Source organism: Camelus bactrianus, chromosome 24 (genome assembly GCF_048773025.1).
Source record: "Camelus bactrianus isolate YW-2024 breed Bactrian camel chromosome 24, ASM4877302v1, whole genome shotgun sequence".
In the NCBI taxonomy this organism is placed as follows: Eukaryota; Metazoa; Chordata; class Mammalia; order Artiodactyla; family Camelidae; genus Camelus; species Camelus bactrianus.
In genome coordinates this window covers 3,499,156-3,521,364 of record NC_133562.1, presented here as the reverse complement: position 1 = coordinate 3,521,364, position 22,209 = coordinate 3,499,156, and the positions used below count along the sequence as shown (strand labels likewise).

At 43.5% G+C, this 22,209-nt stretch overlaps 1 protein-coding gene across 5 annotated transcripts in view; it reads right to left on the bottom strand.

The window, feature by feature from the left end:
* Window positions 1-760: 760 nt before the first annotated feature.
* Window positions 761-22,209, bottom strand: part of LAMA1 (laminin subunit alpha 1) — a 125,661-nt gene continuing 104,212 nt past the window's right edge. For 3 of the 5 annotated variants that reach the window (XM_074352452.1, XM_074352454.1, XM_074352455.1), the window contains 14 exons: window positions 21,962-22,106; window positions 21,330-21,471; window positions 18,905-19,019; window positions 18,547-18,717; window positions 15,754-15,914; window positions 14,755-14,940; window positions 13,451-13,586; window positions 12,025-12,137; window positions 8,935-9,124; window positions 8,237-8,395; window positions 7,631-7,784; window positions 6,205-6,338; window positions 1,716-1,938; window positions 761-1,111 (listed from right to left, as the gene is read on the bottom strand). In XM_074352452.1, the coding sequence (XP_074208553.1) occupies window positions 951-1,111; window positions 1,716-1,938; window positions 6,205-6,338; window positions 7,631-7,784; window positions 8,237-8,395; window positions 8,935-9,124; window positions 12,025-12,137; window positions 13,451-13,586; window positions 14,755-14,940; window positions 15,754-15,914; window positions 18,547-18,717; window positions 18,905-19,019; window positions 21,330-21,471; window positions 21,962-22,106 (2,190 nt within the window). In that variant the 3' untranslated portion in view covers window positions 761-950. The other 2 variants (XM_074352456.1, XM_074352457.1) reach the window with 2 other exon arrangements.

Sequence of the window (22,209 nt, the reverse complement as noted above, 5' to 3'; positions counted from 1 at the left end):
AAATAGAAATTGAACCTATCACCTTCCATATTATTAAAGTAGCTCATTGCTAAGAGTGGTAGAGACCTCTCTTCAATTAAGCATTTGCTAAGTGAAATAATTTTTCTGAAGCATACGGATTAGTAGCTGTTTTGACCCCAGACATGGCCACAGAGCAGAACTAAAATACATTTGGAGGGAACTAAATGAGCCTTCAGAAATCTTAGTTTAAAACCGCCTAGTTCATTAAGAGAATATTTATTTATGGCTTTTAAATTTTCTTTCTTTTGAACTTACTTACCTGTATTCTCCCAGAAAAAGTAGCTGACCAAGGAGAACTGTTTCATCCCAAGGGGTGAAAAAAAAGAGCTAACTAGGTATGATGCCGCTTTTTTTTTTTTTTTTTTAAATCCTGGAAAATGTTCCGTTAGGTTAGGTCCTGACAAAACAAGGATACAATTAGAGGAGGTTCACTCTCCTTCCTGTGCGCCCTTCGCCCTCTAGGCTCTCTGGAGCCTGTTTAAAAGGCTTACGGGCAAACAGCTGGTGCCCTCTGCTGGAATGTAACCAATAGTGTTGCTTGTCCATTATAGAAATTAGAGTCTAAAATCTTGGTAAAGAAATGAAAGTTTTCATGCTCTGCTCTAATCTATTATAGTCTGTAGTGATATCTTTTTTTTAAAGCTCAAAATGTAAAACATGAAATAATGTCAAGTAACAGAATATTCAATGTTTTAAAAGATTCATTTTTAAAACCTTAAAAAAGAGCCAATGAATTCAGTTTACATTTTAAACTATTTAATAGAGGCATTTGTTGTACACATGGTTTTAGGTTAACATAAACACAAAATTTCTCTCTGGAAACACTTAACCTGAGTTGGAAATGAATTCTGAACTGGAAAGATTTTAATTCACGAAATCATTCTCCTCAATATGTAAGTGACGCTGCCCAACTGAGGTCTCCCCAAAGTTCAGGACTCAGTCCCAGGACAGGAATGAGGGAAAACTCCCTGTAGGTCAAAAGCTCTGCTGAAGTCATAAAATTGCACTTGTGGGCCCTTAATCAGAGTGAGCTTTCTCAGACAGCCCCGGAAGGAGGTCTGGCTGCTCAGGCAGTTTTGCTTTACATCAGCTGTTTAGGAAAGAAGAGAAGATACATCTTGCTTAATTTTATTACATGGGTAGCACAATAGGAACAAAAATAATTTCATGTGGTTTCTACACTGAAGTTAGAATATTTTTCTATATAAATAGCTTCAGTGGTAGGGGAATGCATAGAAAACTTAATACACGATATTTTCAGGCATAGTTGTGACTTAAAAAGTCATAAAAGGGATCTTTATTTTATTATTTGTATCAATTACTTGGAACATCTAAAATGCATAATTTGAATCCAAAAATTGATGTGAGAGGATAAGACACGTTTGCCCTCTAAAATGACTGCCTGCCCCTTAAATGATTCCCCACTCTGGGCATCACTGGAGATGATCTGCCTCAGTGAAGTCATCCAGCATCACATCTGATGTTCTCTGCATCTTACCAAATGATCAAGTTATGTGTGTAGATAATTTTCCCAAGAATTCCTAGGTGTTTGAAATAGACTTTCTGAAATAGTAAAGGATTTGTCACCCAAGCCATGTATTTTTTTCATCCCTATTCTGTATCCACCTGAACTAAGACTTGCCCCAGTGGCAATGCCCCTCAAAGTGAATGAGCAGAGCAGACATCATACGTACCAGGATAGCCTCCGACATAAATAGGATTGTTGGTGTCGGCAGAGGTGGACTGGGTGTGTGGACTTTCAGCTCGAACTGCATTCCCATCGATAATCAGAACCACGCGATATTTGCTTTTGTTTGCTTTAAGAGTGTGCCATTTTCCATTGCAGAGGGTATTTGGAGCTTTGGGTTCATATGTGGCTGTTATCCTGCCAGCACCGTTGTTAACATGAAACAAGAGCTAAACAAACAACAGATAGAAACAAATTATCATGGTGAATTTTTCCATATTTAAGGAACACAGTTCATTCATATAATGTTCTTGGAGTGGATAAAATCACAGCATTCTGCTAAAAAGGAGGGATAACTATGAAAACCAAAAAATGGTTTTGAAAAATAGCTGCTTAAAGGATTCTGATACTATCCTATTCCTGAAATTTCAGAATGGACAAAGACCACCTCCCTGGGAACAAGCCTGAGGCACAATCTTAGCGTTGCATCCTCAAATCAGTGCCTCATTTTCAGGACAACAGAAACTGATGGGTTTATCAAAGATGTCAGTCTTAGCAGTTGCTATGGCACCTATAAAGAAACATTTACTAACTCCCTTCTAACAAACTAAAGATGCTCTACTACAGCGCATGGTAACACAAAAAATCAGACGAGCAAAAGATGGGGTGGGGAGGGAAGAATTGTAAGTATACTGTTGTAAGGTTCTTATGCTATATGTGAAGCTACTCAATGTTATTTCAAGGTAGACTGTGACAGATTAAAAATGTATACTGTGAAGTCTTGGGCAGCCACTAAAAATAATTTTAAAAGAAAAATAATAAGCCAATAATAGAGGTAAAATATACATCAGAAATTACATTTTTTGTAGTTATTACACTTCTGATAACATTTTCGCATGTCACATAAAAATGTGCAAATGGATACAAAAAGTTTCAAGATGATTTCGAAGTATAGGTGAGGGGAAAAGTTGGCTATAAGCCACAGTGTAGCAGTACGACATGGAGGCAGTTTTGTTTCCACATGAAGATGACTTAAAGGGGAAGAGACTAAGGGCAGGAGGTCAGGTGGTGACTTTCTTATATCCTCCCCACCCCCACCCTAGGATATCCTAGGGACCAAAGTCCCAGTGGAGAGTAAGTAGGGAAATGTGAGAAACAAGCTAATAAGCTGAGGGGAATCAAGAGACCTGTTCCTTGCCTTCTAGGAGGCAGCAGCTCAGGAAAAGTCAAACATTGTAGTCCCACAATACAGGGTGACCACAGTGCAGGAAAAATGGTGGCAAAACACGGTAGGTACAGAGAGGAGCTGAGAGATGCCCCAGGGCCAATGAGTGGTATATTCTTGCCTCCTTTGTCAAAGATGAGTTGATCATAGATCTGTGGATTTATTTCTGGGCTCTCTATTCTGTTCCATTGATCCATATGTCTGTTTTTGTGCCAGTACCATTCTGTTTTGATTACTATAGCTTCATAGTATTGTGTGAAGTCTAGGAGGGTTATTTCCCCAGCTTTGTTCTTTTTCTTCAATATTGCTTTGGCAATTCTAGGTCTTTTGTGATTCCATATACATTTTAGGATTGTTTGTTCTAGTTCTGTGAGAAATGTTCTGGGTAATTTGATAGGGATCACATTAAATCTGTAGATTGCCTTCAGCAGTATGGCCATTTTAACAATATTAATTCTTCCAGTCCAAGAACATGTGATATCTTTCCATTTCTTTAAGTCATCTCTAATTTCCTTAATCAGTGTTTTGTAGTTCTCCATGTATAAGTCTTTCACCTACGTGGTCAGATTTATTCCTAAGTATTTTATTTTTTGGATGCAAGTTTAAAAGGGATTGTTTATTTTCTTTGCCTGCTGTCATTGTTAGTATAAAGAAATGCAGCTGATTTCTATATGTTAATCTTGTATCCTGCTACCTTGCTGAATTCTTTTATCAGCTCTAGTAGTTTCTGTCTGGAGCTTTTAGGGTTTTCTATATATAGTATCGTATCTGCATAGAGTGACAATTTAACCTTTTCTCTTCCAATTTGGATGCCTTTTCTTTCATTTTGTTGCCTGACTGCAGTGGCCAGGACTTCCTAAACTATGTTGAATAGAAGGGATAAGAGGGAGATCATTGTTCCAGATTTTAGTGGGAAGGCTTTCAGTTTTTCACTGCTGAGTATTACACTGGCTGTGGGTGTCATGGATAGCTTTTATTATGTTGAGATGTGTTCCCACTATACCCACTTTGGTAAGAGTTTTTATCATAAATGGGTGTTGAATTTTCTCAAATGTTTTTTCTGCATCTTTTGAGATGATCATGTGGTTTCTGTCCTTTCTTTTTTTGATGTGGTATATGTATCACGTAGATTGATACGCATATGTTGAACCAATCTTGTGTCCCCGGAATGAAACCTACTTGATCATGGTGTATAATCTTTTTTATGTGCTGTTGGATTGTGTTTGATAATATTTTGTTGAGGATTTTTGCATCTATGTTCATCAGTGATATTGGCTTGTAATTTTCTTTGTAGTGTCTTTGTCTGGTTTTGGTATCAGGGTGATAGTGACTTCATAGACTGAGTTTGGGAGTATTCTCCCGTCCTTAATCCTTTGGAAGAGTTTGAGAAGGACTGGTATGAGTTCTTTGTCTTCCTTTTCTTGTTTTAATTTAAGTATAGTCAGTTACACTGTGTCAATTTCTGGTGTACAACACCATACCCAAGGCATGCATATACATACATTTGTTTTCATATTCTTTTTCGTTAAAGGTTATTAGAAGATACTGAATGTAATTCCCCTGTGCTATGCAGAAATTTGATTTTTATCTCTTTTTGTATATAGTGGTTAACATTTGCAAATTGCAGAACTCCCAAAGTTACTCCTTTTCTGTTTGTTTTGTAGATGAATTCATTAGTGTCCTCTTTTTTCTTTTTTAGATTTCACATATGTGTGATATCGTATGGTATTCTTGTTTCTCTTTCTGGCTTAGTTCACCTAGAATGACGATCTTCAGGTCCATCCATGTTGCTGCAAATGGCATTATTTCATTTCTCTCTCCTTCTGTGGTAAAGGAGAGTCTTGCTGGGTAGAGTATCCTAGGTTGCATCTTTTTTTCATGCAGGACTTTGAATATATCTTGCCACTCCCTCCTGGCCTGCAATGTTTGTGTGGAGAAATCAGCTCAAAGACTTATGGGGGTTCCCGTGTAACTAACTCTTTGTTTTTCTCTTGCCTCCTTTAGAATCATTTCTGTATCTTTATCTTTGGCCATCTTAATTGTAATAAGCCTTGGTGTAGGTCTATTTGGGTTCTTCGTGTTTGGGACCCTCTGTGCTTCCTGGACTTGGGAATCTGATTTTTTTTTTTTTCAGGTTTGGGATTTTTCACTTACGATTTCTTCAAATACCTTTTCAGTCCTTTTCCCTGTCTTCTCCTTCTGGGATCCCTATTATGTGTATATTGGCATGCTCTGCTTTATCCCACAGTCCATTTCATTAGTTTCCACTTATTTTTCTGTCATTCTAGCTTGTCTTCTAAGCGAGATTTGTCCCTCTGCATTGTCTATGTGCTTTTGACTGCTTTTAGCTCAGCTGTCTTCTCAGCCATTGAATTTTGTGTTTAATTGGCTCCTCTTTATAGTTTCTGTTCCCTTTTTATAGTATTCTCTGCCTGTATTCATAGTCTCTCTTATTTCCTTCAGTGCTTTTATCATCCCCTTTTTGAAGACTATCAAAGTGTATTTCATTTATCGTTCTTTTAAGGGGACTTCTCTTATTTTAATTAGGTTACCCTGCTGTTTCATTTTACTACCTCTCTAGCACTATGGATTATGGAGTATCAGTTATCTACTGTGGTGTTGAAGGGCTTTTTTTTTTTTTTATTAAAGAGGATGCATTCCTGTGTAGACTGTGCCTCTAATAATTTGTGAGGTCGTCTTTAGTGTGGGTGGTTGCTATGTCTTTCTTTGGTGTGTGTTGGCTGTTACCCCTTTGATTGGGGGTGTGGTCTGTGTTGTGATGATCAGAGCCTGCCCTGGTTGGTGAGCGGGGCCTTTTTTTTTTTTATTTCTCTGGTGATGGTTGTTTTTCTCCCTTTTTATTTCTTACTTTGTTAGTGTCCTCTCTTTTCTTCTTGGTGAGCCAGAGGTTTGTCAATTTTGTTTACTCTTTCAAAATACCAGGTCTCGGTTTGATTGATTTTTTCTGTTTTTTTTAATCTCTATTTTATTTATTTCCTCCATGATCTTTATTATTTCCTTCCTTTTGCTGACTTTAGGCTTTTTTGTTCTTTATCTAATTCTTTTAGGTGTAGGTTAGGTTGTTTGAGATTTTTCTTGTTTTTTGAGGAATGTCTGTTAGGATTATCTATTTTTAAATATTAACTGAACCTTTTCTCCATTCCTTGAAAGTGGATAATTGGAAGTTTGGACCTAGATATTTCTGTTTCTCAACTCCTTGGTCTCTGACACGAGGGGGAGGCTGGGGACTCTATCGAGATTAAGCACTTACCTTGCCATTAACAAGCTCTAATCCAATGGCGTCCACTTTGGTGCTGCTGATTCCCAAGAGGACACCATTTTCTGAGGAGGTGCGAAACTCCAGCGTGATGTTCAGATCTGACTGCACTTTGTAGCCTTCTTTGACTAGAACAAGCAAGGAAGCCCCCAAGTTAGTTGTGGGGCCTGGCCCAGCCCAGGAAGGTCCAGGCTCAGAAAGGCCAAGGGCTGGCGGGCTGTTTGGGCTTTGGGGCTTCTGAATGAGGTTCAAGAGACCTGGCTCCACTTTGGGAATGACTAACAAGTCACTTCCACCCGCTGCGCCTCAGCTCGCACATCTGTAAGATGAAGCCATGCTTTTAAAGAAGACACAGTCAGCTGGGTGAAACCTGAGCAAAGCTGAAGCAGGAACAGTCTCTCATCTAGAGCCACACAGGTAAAAAAGTCAAAAGGGATTTGAGCCATGTAATCCCTTCATCGTCTACCCAGGAACAGTGCACTTTATTTTCCCAGTAGCTACTTACTGGTTTTGTCATCTTTTGCTGAGTACATTAGAGTCCACGCTGGGCTTTTTTTTTTTAAGTGGTGTTTTAATTGAATTTTTCATTCAGGTGTTTAAAAAAAAAGTGACATAATAGGGGATATTAGCAATAGGAGGTAGTTGTTACTACACCTAGGGCCGAGGGAAAAATGGGAGAAGCTGGTGTTACTAGAGTTTGGAAGCACACAGTGAAGGAGAGAATCCTGCTAGCGTTTCCCCTCCCCACTCCCATCCCTAGCCTTCCACTGGAGCCTCCCTGGAAGCCCCAGGGCAAAGAAGCCCAGAAATTAGTTCCCTCTGATACAAAGCAGAACAGGAGCCTGGAGCATGACTCTGAGTGCAAACAGTAAGTTAACCAGCAAATGAAGCTTCTAAAAAGGGGAGAGAATGTAAGATATGTTACAAGGGTTAGATCTAAGTCTTGAGGAGTTTAAAGCATTTTAGAGATTTAAATTACCCTACATATAACTGATTAATATTTCAACAATCTAAATGAAGTTAACTTCTTCATCAAATTTGACTTTCATTTGGCTGACTGGTTTAGACATTTTATGTTCCGGATTTTTAATGCAAAGGCCTTTATTACCTTGGACAGTGAGAGCATGCATGCCTTGCATAAATTTGGGGAAAGTACAGATGAAACCAGCACTGCACGTTGCCCTCTGTCAGGAGCAGCACCACTCCTGGTGGGAGGCAGCTATCTGGATACCACAGGTCAGCAGGCTTTTCCACTAGAAGCTGAGAAATCAGAATACGCTGGAATAGTTAAGGAAATGTGGTCTTACTGCAACTAACTAGTTCAGTGGGTCCTGTCCTATCATATAGTTCTTGGATCCATATCATCTCAGAGTGCAGGTGAATTCCCAAGATTTCTTTCCAGCTTGTTGATAATACATACCAAGGGCTGCATATCCACTTCCTTCAAAGAAAGTTCCTTTCTGAGCTGCGGCATAGCACCTGCTGACTGCAAATGCGGACTCTGCATTGTCCTTGCCCAGCTGTTTGCCATTTACTGTCACCTCCCCAATGCAAGCAGGGATGCTGTGGGTGACCTAAGCCAAGTGACATGAGAGTAGATGAGGGTGAGAACACCAAGATGGGAAAGCACAAATTTTTCCTAACCTTCAACAAAACATTAAAATACTATCAGTTTTAAAATCTAATTGTCACAATACTTCACTGTCTAACTTAAACCTATTATAATGCAGTAAAAGAGTTTTTCTATTATAATCTACAAATAAAAATTTGCTGGAGTTTCCTGAATTGTAATAGGGTTAAGTGACTGTGGAAAAGGAAATGTAAATCTTCATTAAGTAACAGGCAGGAAGGCTAGTCAGGCTTCAAGGAGAAAACCCAACACATGATTTAGGGACATGGTTTGAAAGGTTTGCCTCTTGCAGCCAAGCCCCAGGCCCAAACAAACAGGATAATTTAAACACAAACATAAATATATTCCAAAACCACAATAAAGGCAAAATGGGCCCATGGAGAAAATGCTGCTTACATTCCCAATGTTCCTGGCCCTGTACTCAGAGGGAAGGCCTCCTAGGTACAGCCTTCCTTCCACATCCAGCGTGGTAGCATCTCCCACCGTGGTTACCATGGCAGACTCCTGGTTGTCAACCATCATGAAGCCCTTCTTTTTAAAGTACTCTGTCTTGACCTAGAGCAAAATGGAAACATGCATAATTTCTAAGGAATGTGAGAAAACTAACAGATGTTGGTTTGCAACATCTGTTCACTATAGCAGTAATAACCTGAGTGAAATCTTAAAGGATGGCTCAGGTTTTCACAGTTGGTTTGAGAGGAGGCTGAGCCTGGAGCTGGCACAGGTGAAGTGGCTCCGAAGAACATGCTCCGAGTCCTGGTTCTAAGAACACAAATGCTGCAATGTCAGCTTCAGCCAATTCTTACCACTCGTGGGCTTGATTTACTTCTAGTCAGATCGAGAATGTTTTTGGTACCTTTCATTCATTCTACCAGTGTTTGCTGAGTGCCTGCTAGGTGTCGGGCACTGAGCAAGCGAGGCCCTGGGGATATTTCAGGAAGCAGAAAAGGTCCCTGCCTGCAAGGAGGCAGATACCAGACGCAAAGCAAGCTAGGAATCAAGGGAGTAATCCCACTTCCTTGGAGTGGAGCAGACACAAGGGACAGGCGGAAGGAAACTTGGAATGAGCAATCACAAGTTTCCTGAGAGCGCACCGTGTGCCACTGGCCGTCACTGAGCAGAGCAGGGTGCGAGACCTTGGTCCGGCCCTTCCCAAGGTCAAACATGAAGTGGAGGCGGCCCTCGTGCAGCTGGAGAGCAGCGTAATCCACCTGGTTCTGGTGAGCCATGTAGTAAATCAGGCCACTGGAGGCGAATGTTCGGATTCTTAGCTGAACCGAGAGCCTGGAGGGAAACAAGAGCTCAGCCCGCAGAAAGGAATATGCTTTCACTTTTACTCTTTAAAATAACCTCAAAGAAAGAACCCATTAATTGTTCAACATTTATATTTAACATCTCAGGTCATTCATCCCTTCCTTCACTTATCTGTCTGTTCATTCAACTCATGGTAATACAGACGTCCATCTGCCAGGAACTAGTCTAGGAACAGAGGGTCAAGCAGTAAACAGAGGAAGGCCCTTCCCCAGTGAAACTAATACTAGAGACATGTCAGAGTTAAAGTTGGGTCACGGAGGGACCATTGGTTTTGTTACATAGTCAGGGAGGCAACTCTGAAAGATGGTATTTCTGAGACCCAAATGAAAGGCAGGACCTAGCCTCACAAGACTCCACAGTAAAGCCCTGCACTTTGTTTTCAGACAGTACAGAGTATGTGAAAACAAGGGCTTGAGTGTGGTGGTCAGCCAGGAATCCCCACAGGGGCCACACGTCAGGATGGAGGGAAGGTGTCCTTCCGCAGAAGGAAGGGCAGTGTCACTAAGGTGCACAGAGATGGGGACAGGGGAGCATGGCTCCATCCTTGAGGATGCAGGGGCCTGGGAGGCAGTATTTGGATTTTACTGTAAGGAAGGTGGGAGGTCACAGGAGGGTTTTAAGAAGGAGGGGTGTGCATGGCTGGATTTATATCTATAAAAGGACCTCTGATGTGAAGAACGAATCAGACAGGGCCAGGCTGCTAGCAGGAGTCCACAGAGGCCAGGCGGTGGCTCAGACCAGGGTGACTGGCGGAGTCGGGGCGGAAAGCGGAGGAGGTGAACTAAATACAAGAAGCGTTTTGGACAAAGCAGCAGCAGGACTTGCTGAAGGACTGAATTTGGAGAGTGAAGGGAACAACAACAAAAAAAAAGCTCTAGTAGGTTTGGGCTGATGCTGCCGAGGGCCCTGCAGAGATGGCACCGTGGACTTGGCCGCAGCAGGTCTCAGATGGCTGGCGAGGAGGGAGGAGAGGCGGACTGGGTGGAAAGGGGACAGAGTGGAAGGTAAGGAAAGGCAGACAGCCACGTGAGGCAACCCTTTCAAGAAGTCTTACTGTGCAGCAGAGCCGGGGTGCTGGGTGGGGTGGGGTTGGAGTCTCCTGGGAGTTTCTGTTTTAAAAGCTAGGAACTCCTAGACAGGAAGTAGGCACAGCAGTCACAAAGATTCTGGGCCCTCGCTCCGCGGAGTCTGAGCCTGTGCCTCAGCTTCCTAGTCTATAAAATGAAGAGAACACCTTCCTCACAGGGTATTTATGAGGACTAAGTTGGGGTGTGTGTGTAAAGTCCTGAGACAGTCTCTGGCACAAGTGTTCGCTCCTCTTACCCTCACTGATAGTGATGGGGGCTGGTGGTGATTCTTCCGGTGTGCTGATGGGGATTGTGTGTGAAAGAGGGAGAAATAGATGCTGCCCAGGTTCTGGAGAGGAGAGAGGTGATGGCTCCGGAGGGCAAGCAAGGGGGAAGACAAGGAGGAGACAAGAAGGAAGGAAGAGGGTTGGGGACAAAGGCGGGAGCTCTTTTTGGTGCTGGACAGATGAATAGGCTCGCTCTTCTCAAGGATGCAAGTCAGCATCTGGGCATGAAGGGAGGATGGGGTTGCAAAGAGTTTTGAGATAAGAGGAGAAGCTATTAAAAAATGTGACCATATTAGAGAAGTGTATTGGCTCCCTCTACATTCAGAGTTTGGAGGCTCCATCTGAAGTCTGTGGCCACAGCATTAAAGTCAAACCAGGTAGGAAAGAGATGCAGTTCTGCAGCCCTGACCACCAGATCAAGTTCTGGCATAAATTAGGCCCAGTGTGGGTTATACCTGGGTCCTGATGGAAGAGATGAGAGGGTTAAGGGGGGTTACAAAGGAACACCTGTGATAATGGCATCAGGACTACCTGGTTAAGGGGATACATTGTGTGGTGGGAGCTAGAGACAGGGGCGATGATGGTGAGAGAGCACAGGGGCTTAGAGGTCTTGATGCAGTTGAGGATCTGCTGGAGGAGGAAGAGGTCGGTTAATAGGATGCTTAAAGTAGAGATGGTGGAGGTGGCATGGATACTCCTAAGTACACAAGGGTATGACTATGGGGAGAGGGTGGCTGGGGAGGAGGGAGGAAAAGACCTCTGACAGATCGGAGCCAGGGGACCTCGAAGATCAGGTGTTGGGTAGTTGCTGAACTCATGGGGAAAGATGGCAGGAGATGCAAAGAAAAGACATTGAGCCAGGATCTGTGGTGGGGCAGTGATCTCAGAGGACCTCTTGTGGTGCAGAGCTGAAGGCATCAGCTGCAGAGGCTAGAGAGTCCCAGGAGGAGACAGGAGGGCTGTGGAGCCCTGAGGCGCATTGGCCATGAGATCCCTGGGATGTGAGCCTGCTTGACTGAAGGAAGAAGGGCACCTGGGACAGGCAGGTATGAGGGCCAGAGGGAACATGCGGAGTGGTATGGGTGTGGACCAGGAATTTTGGAAGGCACAGTGAAAGAGTCTGGGTAGACAGTTTCATCAGATCAGTGAATGCTGACTGTAGACTGGGGTTCAAGGTCCAGGTGATAGATCCAGGGGCCTTGGGATTCCAGAAGGAAGAGTGATTTTAGAGACCTACGTGCTTTCCTACATGCACACAGAGAGGCAGCAACCAGCCAACATCAAGAGGGGGGCTGAACCCCGGGAACCCCCCCTCCCCCTTAACCACGTTTTATCATCTGATCTGCACAGAAGCTGCATTCCTCTCTGCCTTCTCCCTGCTGCCATTTGGTGGGAAGTTGAACATTTCATAATAAAACACGAAAAGCTTCTTCTGGAAAAGACCCATTGCTGAAAAATACCTCCTGGATTCACCTAGCAACGAGACGCCACATGAGGACTTAAGAGCAATGCCTACCTCCTTCTGACAGCCAGCTGATTAAAGGGCAGCACGAAGTGGCTGCCTTCTGTGAGGCCAAACTGGTGGGCGTTGGGGACGTACTCCGGGGCTCTGTCCACGGCACACAGTCCCTGTAAGACATGCACATGGCTCTCAGCCACCCACGGCCAGGACCCCCGCTAACAGAGCCACATTTTTCCATGAAGAAGACATCTCAGAAGCAATTGTGTCAGAGCACCTACAACGAAACATGTTTGTAGTGATGTCACCTTTTTTGGCTTTTTCAGCAATTTACTCGACATCCCATTCTCTCTCTGAGAAAGCAATTAGAGCTTTTGTTTTCCACCTCAGTCCCACTCAAGGTCACCTAAATTCCCATGAATTTTCATCTGGCCTAAGGAGCAGAGGCCTTGCTCTGCCCTCTGTCCCCCTGAAACCCTCACTCTGGGAAGGGCCTGAGGATGTCTGCGGCTTCAGGAGCAGCTAGAGCACTAACACCAGGAAACTAAATGCCCACAGGTGACGGGCTGAGCTGGCTCCTCCTGGACAGGAGCAAGGTGCAGCCAGGAGGAGCTGGGCTGGAGGGGCGGGTCACCTGACTCCAGACAACATGAGGCCTCAGACCCAGTTTTCCAGCTTGAGTGGACAGATGCTACCAAGACAAGGGTCCTGAACTCAAAGATGGGTCCTGCTTGGAAGGTGCTGCTTTTGCGTGACTATGCCATAAATATCTAAATAATTGGAGGGCACACTTTCAACCAAGAAAACAAAGAGATCAGAAAAAGGGGAAAAAAACTGAAAATTAACAATGTCTGCTGTTAAAATTATTTGGTCAACACTGGCCTTTTCTAGATGAATTAAATTTTTTTTCAAAGCAACAATGATATGCACAATGGCTTACATAAATACTCAATCTCACGTCTCTATAAATCCACAGTGATAATCTTTATAGAGACTTTGTCCCAAAGTTTGCTGTATGGCAGCCATGAGGCGCCCGAGCATTGCAGCGAGCAGTCGGGATGCTGTGCCATGCCCCTGCAAGGTGTCTCTGCCCCACTTCTCATCACAGTGATGAGCCCGAGACTCTTCCCAGGCTCCTCTGGAAAGTGGTTTCCAGCTGGTTCTCCCAGCCAAGGGAAGGCAGTGCTAGGAGGCTGGAGGTTGAATGGGAGAAGCCAAGTGTTTCTCCCTCCCTCCTGCCCCCCCTGGCAGGGCCTGTCTTCCCTGTGCTCCAGTGCCCACCTGGAGACCCTCTCTGCTCAGACCCTGGGCAGCCCGGCTCCTGGGCCAGGTAGCACCCCTCTCCCCCCGCATCATGGCTCCAGTGTGCTCCTGCAGCTTGCCCGACACCTTTCTAATGGGGCCCCCATTTTCTTTTCCTCTGGGTGGTGCTCCTTTTTTCCTCCTGGACCTGAATTATATAGTTAGAGCAAGCCTTTCTTACTGGACTTGGTAAAGGCTGGGGCTCTGGCGGGAGTTCACCATCCTCTTCATGAAGAACCAGCTTCGGCCTTTCTGAGAGCAAGCAGGTGTCCAAGTCCACTTGCTCATAGCCAGTGGCACTAGTGAAATCCAAAAGTCTAGGTGCAAAGTGTTTCCAAAATTAATGAAGATATTACAGGCCAACACATGAACCAAGGTTATTTGATTATTGAAAATATAAAATCCATTAAAAATATTAATACTTTCAGAGTAACCAAATTGACCATCTACTACAGTAACTAGAAGTCCTTATAATCCTACCTTATGTAATCTCCTGATTCTTCTGCCTGAAATGGTAGCCCCAGACCCCCCCTCCTTCAGCCCCCAGCCCATCCCGTGTCCACCTGGCCATTCCCAAGTGTCCCTCAGGAGTCAGCTCAGATGCTGTCACCTCCTCCCACAGCCTTGGTCAGGTTGCCTCAGGGCGAGATTCCGGCTCTGGCTCTCAGTGCTGCACAGTGGCCTCAGTGGAACACTGACTTCTTTCTCAGAGGTTTCCCTTTGTCAGGAAGTCATGAACTACGCTTGTCCTAAGTCCCTTTATTCTACAACATGTCCCCTGTCCGTCCCTTGTTGGCATTTTCTGAGGATGTGGCTGTGAATAGCACATAGACATTTCTGCCCTGTCAGATTCCCAGCCTCAAGGCTTTCAGGAGCAGAAGATGCTTAATTAATAAACAGACAACTGGATGAATAAATGCATCAACTGCACAGATAACTGAGCCAAGGCTCTGGCATCATCATTGTGTTGAAACCCAAGATGATGTTCTATTTTTTTAAATGTCAAGGACTCCTAAGAGGTTCCTGTACAAAGGACACTACGACTGTAAAACATCTAAGTCCTTGCTCAAGGTCACAGGCGAGAGGGGGGATCCTCAATCTCCTGACACTTGACTCACGTCCAGTTTCTCCTGTGCAGATCCTGCTCCCGCGACCCCAGGTCAGAGCACAGCTTGTCTGCCCCAGCATGCTGACCACAGGCAGAGGGGGAGTGAGGAAATAAATGTCCGTGGGCACGTGTGCTGCCCTTCCTTGTGGTCAGCTCCACATGGGAGTTTTTGGAAGATACAATTATTTCAGGAGAAGCCACTAAAAACCTGAAGCTGCAAGTAGCCTAGTAAAGTCTCCTTTAAAGCAGTGAGCTCAAGACAGAAAGAATCATAAAGTGCATCTTGAACCATAAAATTAGGTTGCAGATTGGTGTCAGTACTTGGCATTAGGAGAGCAGGAAGGGCAGAACCACACCGAGAGCACAGGCACACTTACTCCATGTTCCAGATCAGGTTTCGGATGCAGCCATGGAATGAGCTTCTCATCTTGAGCATGGGGGTCCCCTCGCCTGCTGGAACCCCCCCGATGTAGAGGTTGGACACGTTTATTGTCCTGCCTTCTGCTGCTGGGCCCAACTTCATTTCTACAGGAGTTGTCTCATCCAGTTGTACAGTGATAATTCTAAAAGGTTAAAGGAGAAAATAAGTTTTTAAATGTAAGGAAACACTAACTGTCCGCTTTATTATGTACTTCCAGTGAATTCTTGCTGAATAATAAAGAGGTTCCTGAAGATAAAATTTAACATGACATTTAACGTGTGTGTGAATAAAAAGGTGATTCATGAAAATTAAAACTTAGGCTGAACATTCTCCAAAAGTGAATGGAATGTGATTAAGTATTATTGAGTTCAACTGCTTTTTGGAGAGTATCTTTTACTTCTTTACCTGACAAAATACCCATGTGTGCTTTTTAAAACAGTTGGTCTGTAGGTTTAGAAGGAAATATATAGGAATGTTGAGATAATACTATTTACTATTTCACTGTTTACACTTTACTGTTAACTATGCTATTTACTGTTTCACCATTCGTTATTTTATATATATATATGTAAAATATAAACATCCATCACTATATGTATATTACTATATATAGTATTAGTAAATAGTACACATATTTATATATAGTGTGTATATATAGTATATAGCATAGTATATATATATATACACTATTTACTAATATTATAATACTATTTGACACGGAATTATTCCAACAAAAATAAAATTTATGCTGGGCCCAGAAAATGGCAGGGTTAAGATTGTTCATTTATGAAAATTCTGCAAATATTGCAAAGCAGATTTCCAAGGAGGTGTCTACCAAGCTTCTAGAATTGTCTTGGAACTACAAAAACCGAATGCTAATGACATCATACTAATTATGCCAGTCATCTCACTGCAGAGAGCACCAAACAAGCCTCCTACTGGGGCGCCTTCATACCTCCCTCTCCTTATCAAGGAGATGGAATGCTCTTGGCCGTCACCGAACGTGCCCGTGGGGGCATGCAGGAGAGCTCTTCTCAGGCTGGTTCCGTCCCCAGGATTAACATGCATTTCAATGTGGCCTTCAATTAGCATGATGGAAAGGAAGGGCTGGGAAGACTGCACAGAGAATTCCCATAGAAAAGACATTACTGTGTGATTTAAAGTAGTATCATCTTATGAAGTTCATGTGGGAATATTAGCACCAAGGAAGCAATTTCTTAAGAATATCACCACCTAATATGACTGTTTTAACCTTTGTATGTTACTTTCTAATCTGCTTTATATAGAGTTTACATTCTGCATTATTGCTACTGTCACTACCCATATCAAAGGTTTCCATTCCTAGACAGTCTTCATACTTACTATATATTGCTGCATTCTGTACTAACAACTAGTCACACTGTAAGTCACTGATCTATTTCTCTTTTCCCCCAGTTTTGTTCAGATGTAATTGACATATAACATTGTATTAGTTTTGGGTATACAACATAACCATTGTACATTTATAAATACTGCAAAATGATCACCACAATAAGTTTAGCAAACATCCATCACCTCACATAGTTAGGCAAGATTTTTTTCCTTGTGATGAGAACTTCTAAGATTCTCTTACTCTCAGCATCTTTCAAAAATACAATATGGTATTGTTACTATAGTCATCAGGCTATACATTACACCCCCAGAACTTATCTCACAACTGGAAATTTGTACCTTTTGATCCCCTTCACCCACTTCCCTCCCATCTCCCCGCCCCTGCTCTGGCAACCACCAGTCTGTTCTGTTTCTATGAGTTTGATTTTTTTAAGATTCCACATATAAATGAGATCATACAGTATTTGTCTTTCTCTGTTTGACTTGTTTCACTTAACATAATAATACCTTCAAGGTTCATACATGTTGTTGCAAATGGTAGGAATGCCTTCTCCTTTATGGCTGAATAATATTCCACTGTATATCTTCTTTATTCATTTGTCTATTGATAGACATTCAGTTTGTTTCCATGTCTTGACCACTGTAAATAATGTTGCAATAAACAGAAGGGTGCAGGTATCTCCTCAAGATAGTGATTTCATTTCTTTCAAATATACACCCAGAAGTGGAGCTGTTGGATCATATAGTTCTGTTTTTAATTTTTTGAGAAACCTCCATACTGTTTTCCATAGTGGCTGCACCAATTTACATCCTACCCACAGAACACAGGGGTCCTCTTTCCTTATCCTCATGAGCACTTGTTATTTCTCGTCTTTTTGATGGCAGTCATGCTCCCTGGTGTGAGGTAGGATCTCATTGTGGGATCTAGTCCTTCATTGTTAAAAATTTAGGTCGTTTCTAATTTTTATTACCACACATAGTGAACATTTTATTTCTTTTGCCTGTGAAATTGTTTCTAAGATTTCTAAACATGGGATTAAAGAGTTGAAGGTTTGAAAATGTTTAAAGCTCCTAATACTTTTTGCTATCCTGAGAGAGGTCCACCGGCAGAATTGAAATGGGAGTGTTTCACACAGCCTTGCCAGCACTGGATTACACTGTTCCTTTTTGCTGACTTAGTAGCAGATGCTGATTTACTGGAGGTCCTCTTAAGATTGACAGAGGAAAACAGTTGATGGTTCCTCAAGAATTTAAATGGAGAATTCCCATATGACCCAGCAATTCCACACCGAGGTATAATACCCAAAAGAACTGAAAACAGGTGCTCCAACAGATCCTCGTATGCAGATGTTCACAGCAACATTATGCATGACAGTCAGAACGTAGAAACAACCCCAAATGTCCACAACTTACGCTGTGTATACTGTGCAGTATCATTCGGCCATGAAAAAGGACAGACTATGCATGCTACGGTGTGGATGGGCCTTGAAAACATGCTATGTGAAAGACACAAAAGATCACATGTATGAGTCCGTTTATATGAGATACACAGAATCGGTAAAGTCACTCCTAGATAGAGAAAGAAGACTGGTGGTCGCAGGGGTTGGGGAAAGTGGCGGTGGGGGAAGTGACTGCTTAACGGGCAGAGGCTTTCACTGTGGGTGAAGGAAATGTTTTGGAACTAAGTAGAGAAGGCGGCCTCACAACATTGGAAAGCACTAAATGCCACTGAAAATTTCACTTAAAATTTACACAACATGAGAGTAACCTGTTTTATCTCAACTTGAAAAAAATACTGGTGGAGCCAGTAAACCAAGCTGCCGTTGGTAGACCTCTATAGAGTCTGCAGGTTGGTGTTCCAGGCCAGGCTCTGCAATAGCAGCTGCATGGCCTTGTGCAGCAGGTTCACCAGGCTCCCTGAAGCCCTTTCTCCCTCAGCAGAATGGAGGAAGGCACCTTCACCCTGAAGTGTGGCTGTGACACCACACGGCAGTGTCTGTAAAGCATCTTGCACAGCAGAGAGTAGTGCTCTGAATTGCAGCTGCGTGGCTTGTACTTCATTAAGACCACTGTATGTAGCCATCTGTACATCTTACAGTAATGTAATATATAACGTTTGAGCAGAGAAAAGGGTCAGTATCACTATGCTGTTAGAATTAGAAGCAGACAGCAAGTGTTCTTAGTAGCTGGACAAGAAAGATGGACAAAGATGATTCATAAGGGAAGGACACTCAGCAGTAATTATTAAAAATGCACACCCATAAACAATGAGGCACACAGCTAGAGTAAATGCTACAACTAGGTCATCTTCCATCCAGCGTTTCCTGAAGCCATTTCCTTCCTGAGCTCCTGGTTCCCGAGCCTTTGAGCCACTTACCCCAGGGGCCTGCCGACGGCCCTGCTTCTCCCCATGCTGGCCCAGGGCAGCCAGGATGATGCCGCTGCTGTTCTTGGTGGCGAATGTTGCCAACAGTTCCGACTCTGGTGACAAAGACTTGGGTGGCAATTCCATGTAGCCGCCTTTCAAGAAGCTAACGCTTCGGACAGGCTGGTCACAAAGGAAACGAGAAAGCAAGTAAGTAAAATGGTCTCCCACACCGGAGGCTGCGGTCGTTTCCCCGCCGTCTCTTGTCTGTTCACCCCCCACCCTATTTTGGAACCTGTTACCTTATTATGTTGGTTAATCAGTGAGCATTTGTAGAAACTCATCCCAGTATTAATAAAACACTTCCCACCTCCAGTGTACAGCCTTTTCTCACTCCATAGGAATTTCTGAGTAAATCAAAGGTCGATCTGGATATTTCCAGGTTTTTGATACAGCCCACATAGCTTTTGCTGGTGACACCTTTCCTATACAGAAGGACATGAGAACAGCAACAACATTTGGATTTTGTTCCAGTTTTGAAAGAAGAAATAAAAACAGACCTATAAATAAGGAAGATCTCTTTCCATGTGTCACTGCAGAAGTGTCTAGGCCTCTAAGAAGGAGTTCTCTATGCTGAGAACTTCAGGTCGAACAAGTGCTCTCCTTACCAAATTTAGTGAGCCTGACCACCTAGATGGCTACCGAGATAAAAGTGTCTTTAATATTTTAAGGGCAACTATTATAGTCATTACAATTGAAATATACTCACTAAAACACAGGCCAATTATGAGAAAGACAGTGCACTGCCATAAGAAAATTATAGCACATCAATTATATAATCTAGTTTCCACATAAAGCAGACATTCACTTCCCATGAGGACTAGTGTGGGCAGGGTTATTTCCTAGGATCACATGACAAGAGGAGTCATCTTGTCCACACCACTTCGTCCTGAAGGAACGAACTGCATTTAGTGAAGTCTGCGAGTATCCACAACCCTGTTTCTTTGATTCTAAGTCAATATAATATTTTTCTCAACAGAATATGCCACACTGCTGGCTGAGGTGAGGCTGTAATGTGGTCAGGCTCCCATTTTTGAATTATGGAGATCACTGAACATCTGGTTACACCCTGAAGCATCAGCTAGTGACAGGAGAACTTTGCAGGAATATGGTTTCCTGCTAGAGGCGCATCTCTTTTTTCTGTGTTCAGCAATGAGCTGTGGACCATTAAGAAACTACATGATTTAGGGCAAATTTCAACCTTTCTGAATCTCAGTTTTTTCCACTGTAAGTGAGGAGTCTGGCCTTGATGCCCAAGACCCTTCTATCATGAAAGTCTGTCATCTGAGAGGTCTTCCTAGACGAGGGAGTCTGTCCTTTTCCCCAGGCTCTGCACCGCATGCCACTGCGGTGAGGCACAGACAGGCGAGACACAGCCTGTAACTCCAGGCGTGTCCCCGATGCCGCCATGTCAGGGAATGACATCTGGAATCGGGGACTAGGAGGCAGGCTTCCAGTCCTGGCTCTGCCTTGGCGGAGGGTTGAGACCTGGGCAGCTCTCCTGAAGTTCAGGTGAGCTCCTTTCCAAGACCGAGGTGGTGACTGGTTATAAACCACACTCCTCAGAACTCCCAGAATTCCTGGCAGAGCAGGGGGTACATCAGGAAGTGGGTTCTGGACTACTCAACCTCTAGTTACTGGAGTGGCTGCACTTCTGTTTATGAACTCAGCTTGAAGGTGAGGTATTGCTACAAACCTGCATTTGAAAACCACTGGGCTGAGTGACTCAGTCTGGACGCTTGGTGACCTCCCCCCCCCCCCCCCCCCCGGAGGCTACGTGGCCTTGACTGCTGGCCATGTGTGCTTTTTTCTTTTTTTTTAATGGTGTGAAAGAAACCTAGAGCTTAATTTGTCCCCAATCCAGAATTACAAAACTGAGGACAATCAACCACAGAAAGTCTTTGTAAATTATTAAAGTCCCAAAGCTGAACGTGAACATGCATCTCTCCTCTGTCTTTCCTCCAGCTTGCTGGTGCTGGTCTCTCAGCTTTCACATACAAATCAGTCATTCCAGTCACATGAAGAGGGAATCCAGGTAAGTCTGTACAAAGCACCAGTTTTGTTTTTTTTTTTTTTCTGCCAAAGAGATGATACTACTCTGGAATGTCTGGACAGGAGAATGATGTGTGATGGAAAGTGGGGTCTCCACACAGTGCACAGTAGCAATTTTTAGATGTTCTAAGGGCAATAAATAGAAAATCATAAATTTTACTGCAAAAGGCTTTCTTTACGGCCCAGTTATATGGCATGTTACTCAGAACAGAATGTTGTGGGTTAAACTGTGTCCTCCCACAACGCGCTGAAGTCCCTCCCCAGTACCAGGGAGTGTGACCTTGTTTGGAGGTAGGGTCTCTGCAGTTGTTACCAAGTTAAGATGAGGTCGTCAGGGTGGGTCCTGATGCAGTGTGACTTGTGTCCTTACAGAAAGGGGAAACTGGGACACAGACAGACACACAGACGGAGGGAGGACGGTGTGTCCACACGGACACACCGCCATCTACAAGCTGAGCAGCGCCTGCAGCTGCCAGAAGCTTGGAGACAAGCATGGGACAGATTCTTTCTCACAGCCCTCTGAAGGAAGCAGCTTAGTGGACACTGACTTTGGAACTGTAGCCTCCAGAGCTGTGAGAGAACACATTTCTGATGTTTAAACTGCCTGGTTTGTGGGACCTTGTTATGGAAACTACGACGGTTTGTAATTAGGGGCATGGAAAGCCCGCAGTGTGGTATCCTACCTCACAACTCTTGACCTAGGTAATCCACCCACGTAAATTGGATCCTTATCGAGACGATTGAGGTCAGAAGATGCTCCTGGAGTCTCCCCTTGCTTGGTTTCTTTATAGCCAAGGTTCTGTGCGTCAGTAACTGCTAGGAGTCCTAGAGGAGATGGAAGGAATAGTTAAGAAAGTGAAAATCACTTTCTGCAGTAGAAAACACAGACTTCTGCTAACAGAGCTCAGTTACAAAGACATAATCTTTTACAGTCTGCAAATTTGACCAGGGAGTGCTCTTAACTGTTAAAGGACAAATGAAAATCTCTGTACAAAAGTCAGTAAATCCAGAATACACGTGCTAAATGGTAGCAGGGTGTGTGTGAAAGAAAATAGACTCAATTTGATCCCTGATTCCACTGTAGCATTTAAGGTTAAGTAATGCCCTTGGAAACCACAGACACACAGAATTACAACATTCCTCCAGCAAGATGTGAATTCTGGTCCTTGGTATTCCAAAGAAAAGAGTGGCTTCTGATTAGAATATCATTCAAGAATACCCAGCAAGCTAAAGTAAAAAAAGACTGCTGACTCTGGAAAAGATTTCTGTTCCTATGAGGGCAATGGACATTCTGTGCATCCGTCTGTGCACTTACCTTGCTTTCTGTTTCGCTGGAAGGCAATTTTGTACCAGGTTCCATTATTATAGCGTCTGTCTGTAATAAGAGCGAGAGGCCCCGAACCCAGGTCAACGGTAACTCTAACTCTGCCTTGAATCAGCTCGAGGGATAAAAAGTCTTTCTGTAAAGAAGAGAAAATAGTTGTCCATTGTTATCACAAGATTCCCTTTCTCTTCAAGTCAGGGATAGCGGAAACCTCCTACAGTCAGACTGAGAGAACGTGA